Source organism: Ochlerotatus camptorhynchus, unplaced genomic scaffold, assembly GCF_037179485.1.
Source record: "Ochlerotatus camptorhynchus isolate MF236.1 unplaced genomic scaffold, CSIRO-AGI_Acam_v1.1 ptg000085l, whole genome shotgun sequence".
In the NCBI taxonomy this organism is placed as follows: domain Eukaryota; kingdom Metazoa; phylum Arthropoda; class Insecta; order Diptera; family Culicidae; genus Ochlerotatus; species Ochlerotatus camptorhynchus.
In genome coordinates, this window is record NW_027040575.1 from 6,351,433 (window position 1) to 6,365,945 (window position 14,513).

General features: G+C 37.8%; 1 protein-coding gene across 1 annotated transcript in view; it reads left to right on the forward strand.

Annotated features, from left to right (window-relative positions):
• Positions 1 to 12,244, forward strand: part of LOC135698366 (guanylate cyclase 32E) — a 137,764-nt gene extending 125,520 nt beyond the window's left edge. The window contains exons 10-15 of the mRNA XM_065218295.1: positions 6,364 to 6,454; positions 6,739 to 6,926; positions 9,801 to 10,085; positions 10,149 to 10,395; positions 10,457 to 11,768; positions 11,832 to 12,244. Of these exons, the coding sequence (XP_065074367.1) occupies positions 6,364 to 6,454; positions 6,739 to 6,926; positions 9,801 to 10,085; positions 10,149 to 10,395; positions 10,457 to 11,768; positions 11,832 to 12,027 (2,319 nt within the window). The 3' untranslated portion in view covers positions 12,028 to 12,244. The remainder of the gene's footprint in view (positions 1 to 6,363; positions 6,455 to 6,738; positions 6,927 to 9,800; positions 10,086 to 10,148; positions 10,396 to 10,456; positions 11,769 to 11,831) is intronic.
• The last annotated feature ends 2,269 nt before the right edge of the window (positions 12,245 to 14,513 follow it).

A 14,513-nucleotide genomic window follows, 5' to 3' on the forward strand; every position in this document is an offset into this window, starting at 1 on the left:
ATTTATTTGATTTAATTTATTTAAGTATGTAGAACTTTGATGTCTTACGCAACTTTTCATATTTTTTTTTCATTTCACAACTCCACCCAAGGAAGGCAATTCTTTAGGACGCAAAATAAAAAAAGTTGAGATCGCTGCCTCATTTATAAGTTCATTCATTCAGCATAAGTTTGACATAGGTTTTTTGCTCTATATTATAGTCCTATCAAACCAAAAAACTTTGCCGAAGACGTCAACTTAATTGGAAGCAATCACACAGCGTTCTTAACATATTCCTGTAAGATTTTTTCCTGGCCCACTGTGCATGGTAGTCTAGAATAAGCATGTAAAATGGTAATAATCAGTTGCTTCAATAAGAAGTGTTAAGAGGAACTATGATGATAAAACCCATCTTTACAACTCGGCATGTACATAACATTAGGGTGGGGCTTATTTTTCAAAATCGTTCGTGGACATGTTTTCCCATGTGGAAAGTTATTATTGGGACTAATTAAGTAACATTATCAAAAGTTGAGCTTTTTTCGTTGACATTTAGAGATGGCGCAAGAGGTCTAAGTCCAAAATGTGGAACGATGAACTTTTTCTAATAAAACATATGCGTCTATAAGTAAGCACGTAATTTTGTCTTCACTGGTTCTCGAGATATATGGCATAGCGATGTTCTCGTATATGGACTTACGCTTGCATATTGATCTATCGCAATCAGCATCTTTGCAGTGCTTTATGGAGCGTGAGTAAATATGAGAATGCGAGGGAATAAGAGATAATGAAAGAGAAAGAGAGATAGAAAACAAGAAAAACGAGGGGAAAAGGAGCAACAACAGAAAAGGACCCATCAGCATTTGAACAAACCGTTATAAAGGCCTTTCCTCTCAAATCGAAGGCCACCCACGCAAACCAACTGCATTATCGTGTATGGGAAAATTTCTCCTTACCGATTATGCTGTTGTAAGCGGCTTCCGATTTGTGAGGAAAAGGGGTTAGAACGGTTTGTTTACAAATGCTGATGAGCCCTTTTCTATTTTTGCTCCAGCAGTGTTGGAAAAGTTCGCGATATTTCACGAAGTTCACCAAGGGAAAAGTTCGCGAGTCATAGTGAGTTTTCGTGAACCTTTACATCACTGTGCTCCAGAAACATCTCTAAATAGATGTTCAAGCTAACAATAAGTTAGAGAAGTATTTCGAGTTATGGTGGTACCTAAATGTGCATGGGAAATGTGGTCGAAGGAGTCTAGATACCCTCTGGAAGAAGGATTGACTGTATTTTAAATGTGATCTGATTTCAAGGTTAAGTATTAGTAATACTTATCAACAACTGGGGGGCGACCCCGGCGTAGTGGTTAACTTCCATACCTCTCACGCCAAGGTCAATAGTTCAAATCTTACCCCGGACAAGTCACGAATGACGCAAGAGTATTAAAGTGACTTTATAAAAAAAATTCAACAACTGTTCTTTTCTTTATGCTGGGAAGGTTTTGTTTATGAAAATTTACATGTACAGTTTACGGTTTTGGAAATTATCCTGATCGAAGTGTGATTTGCTTGTAGATGGAAGCGAAAAAAATTCCTCCCGTCAAAGTTTTGGATTTTCCGTTGTTCTGGATTTTTTTTAAAAGTAAAGTGATATTGGTGACGAACTGATACTTGAATATCTTGAATCGAGTTCTACAGTGTGCGGGTTGTGTCGGACGGCCAAGAGGTGTTTCTAGACTGCATTCGAGACATTACGTGCAAGCTCTGCCACAAACCGGATTACCCCGTGACGCGAACCGTCTACAATTGCGACTTCCCCTCTAACACATCAGGCCAGCTTGTTGGGTTATCTTGGCCAGATTTGGTGAGTTCGTTCCATTTTGTCCTTTATAATATTTTCATACTTAATTTCCGAGTACTAGTATTAGCAAAGAAGAATACTAAGATGAAACTGTCGCAAGAAAAACTTTCTATTTTAGTGTCCTCTTTCACGGTCCCTTTCATCCAATGAATATCCCCCGTATGCAAGGTAATTTTGTGGATTTGCTGCCCCCTCGGTAGAGATGAAATTTTGCGCTCTTTTTATCAAAACAATCACTCCAAAAGCAGAGATGTCTCATTTTTAATTACTCGATTAACAACTAATCGATTTTTTTTGTTCGCTGTGCTGTCATTTTTCCACCAATGAGAGTGCAGTACATGTTTGAAACGATGGATGATGATCCTCTGGAGAAGTTAATACTTATGTCAGCATGATATAACCGATTACAAATATTTTACTTTTCGGTTCGTTAATCGATTAATCGATTATTCGAATGAAAATTCATCATCTATGAATGTGAAACGTCATTTCAAATATAAGGACCGTACATAAATAATGATACAATTTGAAAGGGACCGGGGCTAATCACAAATTATGTCCCCACGGTAACTGAAATAAACACGAGTGCTCACCGGTTGGTATTAGTGATACTACAAACATTTTCAACTCATTAAATACGCGCCAATCAACCAATACAGATTGATTGAAAGTTCCAGTACATTATTAATGATTCCCACATTGAAATGTATTGGAGTAGGGCTTATCGTATACGAAAATAGCGTCGGAATGCTTGCGTTCTTGAAATGGGATTTTGGAGTTGCAATGGAGCTGTCACCTTCTAACTTCCGGATTTTAGCTTCTTGCAATTATGTATATGAAAGATGGTTGCAGGAGGATTCTATCTATAATTCGATTGTGCCGAAAGGATCACAAAGTTAAACGAGTCATAACAACAAAATTACAGCAACTACCTTGAAAAGTCGTACAGAACTCTTTACAGTATTTCGTTGAAATATTTGCATGAAATTTCTTTAAAATATTTTCCCTTTACAGATTTCTTTACAGAATTCCTCGCAAATACATGTTTGGGCCTCTCTGAAGTTTTTTTTATTCTTCATAGAATTTTCATGCAAGAACATCAAAAAGGTCCTGACATTTTGCTCTGACCTATCTATTTTATTTTCTCAAAAAGTTCTCGGAATTAACCTCGAAATTCCCATGAAAATCTTCTCTGAATTTGTTTGAAATTGTACTCTCTTATATATTCTTGGTATTCATCTTTTCAGAATACATTTGGAACATTTATTATGGAGCTTTTCCTCGGCAAATAACAAAACTATTGGACACGACTTTTACCTATTTGAATGGAACATTGCACATGTGTTTTTTTTTTAATTAATTTAGGGGGCGACCCTGGCGTAGTGGTTAGCATCCATACCTCTCACGCCAAAGTCACAAGTTCAATTCTTACCCCCGGACAAGTCACGAATGACCCAAGAGTGTTAAAGTGACTATAATAAAAAAAAAAAAAAAAAAATAATTAATTCATTTGATAAGGTTCAATCGAATTATCTTTACAGAGACAAGGATTCTTGTTCATTATTCAAAACATCGTAAAACTATATTCAAAAAAGTACAGCACAACACTTTATCTTCCGCTATCCAATAATCCTCCATCACAACGGGATCCGTTTCCAGTGCTTTCATTGTATGGCAGTATCGCCAACGCAGAGCGCTTCAATTGCAGCAATGGTCGCAAAACGTGGTCATCACTACCACTCGAAAGGGTTGCTTTCCAAAGTCGACGACGCATCGACCGAAAGAACTGCTGATGAAGAACAATGGGGGACCACACAATGGTTGCTGCCGAGTAAACAGACGATCGCGTGACACACATCTAGAGGGGCCTGCTTCTGTTGACAGCCTAGTGATTACACATGTGTTGGTTGCTACCAAATATTATATTTTTCATTAAAATATGACCAAGTTTTGAGACTATGTTTTAAAAAGGGCGTATTTTTAAAAAGATTTCAAAATTCGGCTAATTTTATCAAAACAATGTTTTGGAATAAGTTGCAGGGGTTTAAACAAGACAAAAACTACACTGAGAGATTTAGGGTAAGTTTGAAAGCTCCCGTGTCTGAGAATGAAATGTTTGTTATTTAGTATCCAATTATGGAGAATGCAGTTTGTACATGAAAATCACACATTCGAAAAATGTCTAAAATAAAGTAAAACATAATTTCCTGCGTTTAAAATTGGCAATCACTTGATGACCGTTTGTGTTTGGGAGAAAAGTGCTACAAGCTAATTTATTGAAAAACATTTTTGAGAGCGGCGCCGGTGGTGTAGTGGTAAGGGTGATTACCTCTCACCCCAGCAGGATGGGTTCAATCCCAGTCAGTGCCGCCGGGATGTTCTGGGGCATAAAATCTCTGATCACGTCTTCCGTCGAAAGGGAAGTAAAGCCGTTGGTCCCCGGTTCATGAGTTGATGGGTCGATAGGTAGGGTCCAGGTGTGGGAGCTGCTTCCCTGGCGTCGGTATCATTGGTGTTCAGCACGGAAAACAAGATCGACGGAAACCAAATCAAGGAAAAAAAAAAAACATTTTTGGTATTATTTTACTCTAAATGAGTCATATAATTCTGTTTTAAAATTTGATGAAAAGAAAAAATACACTGGAGTCGCTTTTTACGCGGTTTTTTTACATGGTATTTTACGCGGATTTTGGAATTTACGCGGTTTTTACAAGGTTTTTAAGTGGTTTTTTACGCGGTTTTTTTTAATGCGCTCTTTTAAAAACATAGTCTTGAAAAGTAGTAATGTTTTCAATACTTCATTCATATTGGAAAGGGTAGGGCCAAAACTGGTATTTGTGTATGCGTTTTGAGCTGGAAATGCTCTATATATCATTTTTCTATAGGAATTTTCCTCAGAACATCGACAAAATTCAATTCTCCTTAAATTCACCTAGAACTCCTATAAAAATTACCTTGGAACTATTCTATATTGACTATATTGACTTGTAGTTCTTGCCAAGACTCACTTAGAGTTGTTGCCAAAACTCCTGCGGTATTTTTGAAGGTGAACTAGCCCATAAATAACTAAAAATCACCCTAATAAAATATGCTTTGCAATTTTGATCAATTTGCTCTTAATTGTTCTTCTTTAGTGAAGTTTATGTTTTCCCTAATTGTTATCTAAATTCGCTGGATTTTTCCGGTCTGGCCGATGATTTCGGATTCCTGTCCGTTCCCGGTTTTCCCAATTTTTCGGTTCTCTGGTCAACCTGAATTTTTAAATAAATACAGTTATTTTATCTTCGGTGTCAGTATGTTTCAAAATTACGCAGATTTCATGTTTCAAGTTTTTCCAGAACCCTCATTTTTTTTTCTCAATCCAGGATCATGATTGTTTTTATGTTTTAATAGATACAGATTTATTGAATTTCAAATGATTTTCAGAATTCAGAAGATATTCGACTAATTTTAGAGAAACTCAAGAAACTTCATTCAGAGATCATTAGTAGCTTCGTGTTTTCTGTGCCTGATTTCCTTATTATTTCCCCCTTCACAGAATTTCCTCAGAGTTTTCTTTTTCATAAGTACCCTAAAATAGCTTTCTCATTCAATGAGCACTGTTTAATGTACAAATTATAGGCGAACCATTGCAGATTAATAAAAAAGGGACAGATTTTTTTTTAAATATTTGTTTCTTTTAGCTTTGGACATGACAAAATTTCTAAATGTTTATATACCTCTAATGGTGGTAAGTTCCAACCGGTATTATCCTCGGATTAATCCTGATAAAAAATGACCGGCTGCTTTGATGTCAACTTCAGAGTTAATCAACACGATTCGAAGCAAACCTTATGCAGATCTTTCAAACAGGGTCGGTATTAAAAGTTAATCCTTACCAGCTTACCACCATCATCAGGGTGCCTTCCATTCATTTTGACTAAAAAAATGTTTTAGGAATTTATGGAATAATACGAAATTATGATGGTATTTTGTATGTGTAAGGAACAAGACAAATTTTCAAAGTTTGTGTTTGACACATAAAACCTGCAAATTTAGCTTTGGCAGAGCCACAATGAGCGATTTTCTGATCGCCTCTTCGCGAAGAGTGAAGAGTGAAGAGTGGGTGAGATAAATGACAAAATCGCTTATTGCGACTCTCATGCAGCAACATTGGCTGGTATTATGTGTCAAACACAAACTCCACAATCTTTTCTTGTTGCTTACACAAACAAAATGTTATTATAATACCTTATTATTCCATAATTTTATAAAACATTTTTTTAGCCAAAATGAATGGAAGGAACCCTGACCATCATAAGTGTGTATTCCAAACCACCTTGCATAACGATAGAAGCGAAAGAAAGAAAATCATTAGTGACCCATCTATCATGCCTTTTTGGTGTAACTATAGCCTGCCATTGAATTGTTTTTGTTGTTGTTTGCGCGTGTGTTGTCACGAAATTGATTTTGCCTGAGGGGATTTTTTTGTTCAGCGGAACTTGCCTTTATTACCGTCTTTAACTACTTTTTTCCGTGGCTACTTCCAGGACATCAAGCTTTTCGGTGCCATCGATTGGGTGGGATATGGGCCGCCCATTGCCGAGCCCTACTGTGGCTTTCAAGGCGAGAAGTGTATAAGTGAGTATTGATGGGTAGCATTTTTTCTTATTTGATGATAGGGCTATGGAAATCCGTGTGAATGACAGTTGTTTGAATTGAACTGATGGCCATTGGTTGTGAATAATTTTGATTCTGTTAGTTCAGATGGATGAGTAATCTACGTTGAAAAGAGTTTGTTTTTACAAATCAAATACATTAACCAAATGAGTTCTGTAATAATGCGTCCCCAATTCTGATTCAGTTGATGTATGCCTCCACTCCTGGTTTATCTTTAATTCATGAATCTTTACTACCTTGTGCAGGTTACACTGGTGAGATTTCGGCTGGCATAGCCGGCGGTGCTCTGCTACTGTTAGGGGTCGTCTCGCTCGTGCTTTATCGAAACTGGCGCTACGAACAGGAGTTGGATAGCCTGCTGTGGAAGGTGGACTTTAAAGACATTCAAATGCACGAAAACGAAAAGGAAAATAGCGGACAAAAAATGACGAGGGTAAGTATGTATGATCCAGTAGGTTTGAGGGTTGGACTTTGTTTAATGGTCGAGGCAGTGAGGGTTAAGCTGATGACTGGTTTTGCTCGTAAAATCCTGACAGGGGTAGCCTTTTGACACTTGTGTCGATTTTGGTGTGATTTATGTGGGACAATTTTAAATTGGTTGAAGTTTAGCCTTTGATGGAGGGAGCTTCTAGGAATTCTTTGAAAGTGCGGATGTGTAATTTATAATGCCTAGAATGGTCTCTGCATTTTCAGTTTTTATTGTTTTTGTCATCGGTACCATCTAGCCATGCTATGCCCCGATCAGAAGTCCTCTAACATTGGACCGACATTATCGACCTGAAAAAAGTCATTAAGATATCGTTGTGACATTTTACAGCTCCGTAGTGAGTTCTAATGAAATAAAAATCTTTAGGCAAATTGGCTGTTACATGCAACACCGACAGTGCTGTACGTTTTAAGTGTTAAATGATGATGATGATGATGATGATGATGGTCCCACCTCTTACCCCTACAAAGGTTTGAGCTGGACGATTTATCTTTAAGATAATTAAATATGACATTTTAACCAGGTTGACAAACAAAATCGAACTGGTTTCAGTTACAGATACAAATTCCCTCTAGAGTTTACAGTTGCTTCACAGCGATATAAATGTGGTAAGGCTCAGGCGTCCACCTCTTAGTTCACCTTTTTGTCCACCTAAAATATTCATAAGTATTTTAAGCAATCAAGAGTTAGTGAACAATCAACAAAGCATCCTATTACACTAGCAACCCCGCAATCTGATGCTATCATAGTTTTCAGAAATGTCAGGAAAGCTCACGAAACCCCAGCATTTGCCAGAAAACTTACTACTAACTCAAGGTATCTTCCAAAAAAGCTTCAAAATTGCATTTTTTGTAATCTAATTTTAAATTCAGTCCTCTATATCCGTATTACGTGCGAGGCTCAAACCTTTGTAGAATACTTTTTTTTTAAACTACTACTATTGAATAAAAAATTTAAAATCCATCATCACCATCGTGGCGAACAGAAATAGTTTTTGCAGTGCTTCAATAATTCTTAAAAATTCGTTATGACAGCTTTCCATATAAAATAATCCGTTAGAGATAACTTCGTCAAGATACATAATTTGTCAATTCATAAAAAAAAATCACTGGATAACTGTTCAATGTAAGATTCTATGACAGATTTGCATTAGCAATATGCAGAATTTGAAAGGTTTCGTAAAATAAAAAGATTCTGTAATGTGGTCGTCGGAGAGTTTCTTGTATAATTTCGTAATTTTTACGTAGGCTTAATTTTCGAAAAAAGCTTGCTCCCCCAAATGCATTACCTTGGGGCCTAACTACTGTTGTTCAGCTGTATATATCCAAAAAGGCGATATAACGTGCCTAATAGACTGATGTAAAATTTGACATTTTCGCTCCACAGTGCTCAAACGGTTCCAAATTGGGCCCTGATTAGCCTCCCAAAATTTGAACTCATTTAGTGAGAAACTGACTTGGCACAAACCATTTGAAGTTTATATGGGAATTACTATGAAGAAACCATACCACTCAAAATTCACCAGTTCACTCTACTTTAAAAAATGATAGCTGAGCTTGTTGAATTTTTTTTTCAGCTACAACCTTGTTGAAGACCAGTTTTCGATCAAATGTAAGGAACAAAAGTTATTAATGATTCAAGTCACTGATGTCTTATGATTATGATCAATCAACTGTTCAGCAGGCAACATTGGTGTTTATGGCGCGTAGAATAGAGGACAAAAATCATGGCTACTATGTCACACTGCTCACAGTGTTCACTCGGCTGTCGACAGAAGCAGACCACTTTCAATGTGTGTCACGCGATCGTCTGTTTACTCGGCAGCAACCATTGTGTGGTCCTCCTCATTGTTCTTCATCAGCAGTTCTTTCAGTCGATGCGTCGTCGACTTTGCAAAGCAACCGTTTGGTGATGAATGTGTGAGTGCTGACCACTTTTTGCGTCCATTGCTACCTTGGAAGCGCTCTGACCCTCGTTGGCGAATCTGCCTAACAAGTAAACCACTGGAAGCAGCTCCCGTTCTGGTAGAGAAGGCTTATTGGATAGTGGAAGATAAAATATTTATTGTGTTGTACCTTTTGACTATAGTTTTAAGATGTATTGTATAGTGAACAAGAATCCTCGGCTCTGTAAAGTTAATTCGGTTGAGCCTTATCAAATAAATAAATAATAATAAATGTCATACTGCAGAATACAGTGTTACCCACAATACAGTTGCTTAATTTTGCCATAAGATAATAATATTAATAACTATTTAATTTGACGTTTGTCTGAAAAATAATTTTCTGCAAAGTTGTAGCTTATGAAAATTCCTATAAGAATAACTCCGTTAAGGTGCAAGTGACCTAGCGAGTGAATAACAATTTCAAAAATGATTTTCTCTGGGACATCACTGCAGATTGGAAAAAAGCTCTCGTAGTTTTGTACGAAATAATAAAAGGAAAACATCGACGAGAGTTTTTGGCAATCTGAAGAGATGTCTCAGAGAAATCTATTTTTGATTTTTTTTACTCACTAGGCCACTTTCACCTTAATGATGCGGTGTAAATATTTAGTACTAAATAAGATCAGCTTTACAGCCATTTTCAGCATTTCCATAAATTTACAAAGCATGGTCATGCAAATATACGGGTAAGATCAAGTCTCCTCCCTTGGTTCAAGTATAACCACTTTGCTCAAAGCATTTCAAAGCAATGTTTAGAGAACTTTTTTTTAATCTATTCTCATGGAAGTGTAGGATTAAGGTTTCAACAATTGCTAATTTAAATAGCAGACAAGATTCGACAGATTGTTAATTAACCTTGTCAAACTTTATTACAGACCACTCATCCACTGGTACGCACCAGTCAGGTTAGCTTGAGCTCGAATCCGGATACGGACTTTCGTTATACGACGATCTTTACGCCGATTGGATTGTACAAGGGGCAGCTGTATGCTATCAAAAAGGTTCGTAAGAAGAGCATCGACATTACCCGGGAGATGAAGAAGGAACTCAAGATGCTACGGGATATGCGTCACGATAATCTGAATGCATTCATTGGTGCGTGCACGGAACCTCCGAACATTTGCATAATCACCGAGTATTGCACAAGGGGCAGCTTGAAGGTTTGTTGTGGCATGATTATACAAATCAGAGATTGTTTTTAAACATATACCATCTTACTTAAGGACGTGCTGGAGAACGAGGATGTGAAGTTGGACAACATGTTCACGGCATCTATGGTGGCCGATATTCTTCGGGGGATGATCTACTTGCACGATTCTCCATTGCGATTCCATGGATCACTGAGAACTTCAAACTGTTTGATTGACTCAAGATGGGTAGTGAAGCTAAGCGATTTTGGATTATTCGGATTCAAGCAAGGTGCCGATGACATACAGGACGGAAAGGAAAAGGCGGAGGTGAATTGTCAAAGTATGTTTGATCTAGACTTAATGTTCACTTTTAATAGTAACTAAATTTCAAATCATTGCAGAACTTTTATACCGCGCACCGGAATTGCTAAGAGCTGGACCGGTTTCGTGTGTTCCTGGGTCTCAGAAAGGAGATGTCTATTCATTTGGTATAGTCCTGTACGAGATATTCACCCGCAAAGGCCCATTCGGAGAGATCGAATGTACCCCAGCGGAATGTTTGAAGCGGATTCTGCACCCCCTGGATCCGAATACACCTTTCCGACCGGCGATTCAACCGTTGGAGACTTCATTCGATTGTGTTCGCGAATGTTTAAAGGAGTGCTGGTTGGAAAAGCCGGAAGAGCGACCAGATTTCAAAACTATTAGAAATAAGCTACGAGTTCTAAGAAAGGGCATGAAACCTAACATTTTCGATAACATGATGGCAATGATGGAAAAATATGCTACCAATCTTGAGCAGTTGGTGGATGAACGAACGGATCAGCTTCAGGAAGAGAAGAAAAAGACGGAAGCACTGCTACTGGAAATGCTTCCGCGGCCCGTGGCAGAACAGTTGAAACGAGGGCATAAAGTTGAGGCAGAGAGCTACGATCTAGTCACGATCTATTTTAGTGATATTGTTGGTTTTACATCGATGTCGGCGGAGAGTACTCCGTTGCAAGTGGTAGATTTCTTGAACGATCTGTACACGTGCTTCGATTCAATTATTGGGCACTATGACGTGTACAAGGTGGAAACGATTGGAGATGCATACATGGTGGTATCAGGTCTTCCAATTCGGAACGGGTTAACTCATGCGGCTGAAATTGCTTCCATGTCCCTTCAGCTGCTAGATGCGGTATCTGAGTTCAAAATCCGTCACAGACCAAGCGATCCGTTATACTTGCGAATCGGTATCCACTCAGGGCCAGTGTGCGCTGGAGTAGTGGGTCTGAAAATGCCTCGATACTGCCTTTTCGGGGATACGGTGAACACAGCATCTCGAATGGAGTCTACAGGTCTACAGCTGAAGATTCACTGCAGCTTACAAACCAAAGAAATCCTGGATTCTCTCGGGGGATATCATTTTGAGGATCGAGGGCTTATTCCTATGAAGGGTAAGGGAGATCAGCGAACATTCTGGCTTGTTGGAGAGGATCCCGAAGCAAGAACCAAACGAACGCAGGAGCGAACTGAGAGACGCGGCTCGCGTGCTTTGAACAAATACATCGGTATGCTCAAACAACACAGCAATACGAATGGAGTGAGGAGTTCGCTCAAGAATCGTGCACTTTTACCACGAAGCTCCCTGCCGCGCTCATCTAGTCTAGAGTCACCAAAGCGTTTGAGATTTGCCAGTGGGTCCATGTTGGAACAACATCGGTATCATCAGTAAGTGTTTGATATGTTTCGATAGTTCAGATTTAATAAATTAACATTGCAATTGCATTACAGCTACAGTGATGACGCCCTGATGGAGGTTATTTCCGATAGTAGCACTCGGAAATCCGACAACAGCTTGGCTGAAACCGAGGATTTCACTTCTTCTTGCCCGTGTATCGATAATCTAGGACTGAATACCGAACGATTCCTTACGCAATCTTGCCCAACGGTAACGACTCCTCTGCTTACTAATACAGTTGCTACTTAAATAGTTGATAACTATTAGAATATTTACATAATAACGACCAATGTCTTCATGTTTGTGTAACGAAATCATTATTTATGAACTTTATCTAGTCATTACAGCTGTTATAACAGTTATATGTTAAAGTCGATGTGATAAATCATTGCTGTTACTTAAAATAAAAACAAAACAGAAACGACATCAGGTTTCATAAATAATGCGAAGTTTACTAAGAGTAGTGTAGAGAAATTAATTGAATTTTGAGAAAAAAAATTGGCGCAAATATACATCAAAATTCCAATGATACAACTAATGCAAAATGAGAGGATTGTGGTTCTTATCGTACTTCAATAAAGGAATCTGTTTGATGTGAACGCACGGGCTAAGCTTTATTTCATCACCTTTCCCTGATATAAACTACCACGCTGCAGTATACGAGCTCATCTAGATCACAAAAGCTTCGCAGTCAAGCTTCAATGAAGTATACATTCAGCAGAATAAGCCTTGTGATGAGAAAAAGCTCTGAATTGCTGGGCTTCATGTTTACCAATACCACACTAAAACAAGATTACCAACATTAATACACCGATGTGCGTGAGATCCATGTCACTCACTGAGTTATGTGCTTCTTTCCCCATACCAACGCAATATGTTGCTTATAAACATGTGATGAAAAGTTAAAAAGATAAAATACGACGACGGTGCGTCGGTTGATTGCTACTGCAGCACCACGTGGAGAACCAACACACTTGCTGATACTGAGAGATCGCAGACTGGCATGTAGTTAACAGCATTGGTCAACTTCTGCCTGTGCTTGACGCGCCGGACAGAGTTAATCTAATTTGCTAATTACCACTCTTTCGCCATTGATTGAATGATGCCCCCCACTGGTGTTCCTTCATCGTGATTTGTATGTTATGTGAACGAACGCAGATAAAACGTTTTAATCGATTGGGTCTTAGTAGAGATGCGTTTGACGAAGATTTTTTGGGATTTGACTTTATCTAGAAGTTGACTGGTATCTGCATTCATGTGGATTAGCACATAAAAGGTAAGGGTTCATGGGGCTATGGCCATGGAGCCTTTGTGGGAGTTTATAGATTTCATCGTTACTACCTATTATGTATAATACATACGGATAAAAAAATATAATTTTGTTAAACCCTAAACCCGGAAAAAACGTTCGTTTTAGCAATTCTGATTTTTTTTAAATATGAGAGTGCGCCTCCATTGAATGTTCCGTAATTTTGCTTCCACATGTACCATTGAAGGTAGGGGAATTTGGGGTAATACCACCTAAGGAAATGGTCAATTTGAAACACCCATCGTTTCTCGGGGGGCGGGGTTTCGACCATATTTTTCGGAATTATGCAATCATTAGATGATATAATGATATGCTGTACTTGTATATAACGAGAAGAGGGTTTAAAGTATGTGTTTGACTCATAAAACCTGTAAATTTTGCTTTCAGAGCGTATGATTCTGGCAATAAGCGATCTTATGATTCGTGAGTGTTCACTCAGAGTGAGCACTCACGAGTCGTAAAATTGCTGATTGTGACGCACTGAAAGCAATATTGACAGATTTTATGTGTCAAATACATACTTCACGTTTTCTTGTAACTTACAAGTACCGTAAAACGGGGTAAGATTGATAATTTTTAAAAGTATATTCTACATATTGTTTGCAGCAATGAATATTTTTAAATTTTATATTTTTCAAAACAAGTAGGGGAAATGTAGGTAATGTCGGCCTACATGTCCCTAATTTGGGCCCATCGCTAAAAGTCTGCTATTTATCAATTTTATCTAGATGAACGCGTTATTGGGACGTTACTAATGGATATTTGTGGTTGCTATTGAAAACTTAGTTGATTGCTGAATTTATGTATGGGCCCAAATTAGGGACACTTAGGCCGACATTACCTGCATTTCCCCTACAAGAGTTAATTCGTTAGTAATTTGTTTAACGGAAATTAAAGCATTTGCACTATTTTTTTAGTTTTGTGACCGAAGATCAGTATTTTGATTTGGGGTTACTTTGATAATGCTCGATGAATGTAGAAAAAAATGCGTGAAACTCAAACATTTTAGTTCTTTAAATATGAAACTTTGAATGAGTATATAATCAGAAAACATCATAGGCAATAAGAATACAACATTGAATTTGTGATGGCTATATCGGAAATACATTTCATAAGTGATGGTTTGAGTGCTTTTTCAAACAGGCGAAAAATACGAAAATTGTTTTTTTTTTAATATGTGTGTAAAATATGTAATACATACTATATAAAAACTATACACGATATCAACGGAAATACCCTAAGCTACAATATGGAACCAATATTTCTAATTTAGAAAAAGCGCAGCGAGTAAATTTAATCTTTATATAATAGTATCAAAGTTACCCGCATTATCAAAGATACCCCGTGTTACGGTACTAATTATCACTATACCATCTCATGATTTCATAATTCTGAAAAACATTTTTTTATAGCAAGTGAGTGGAAG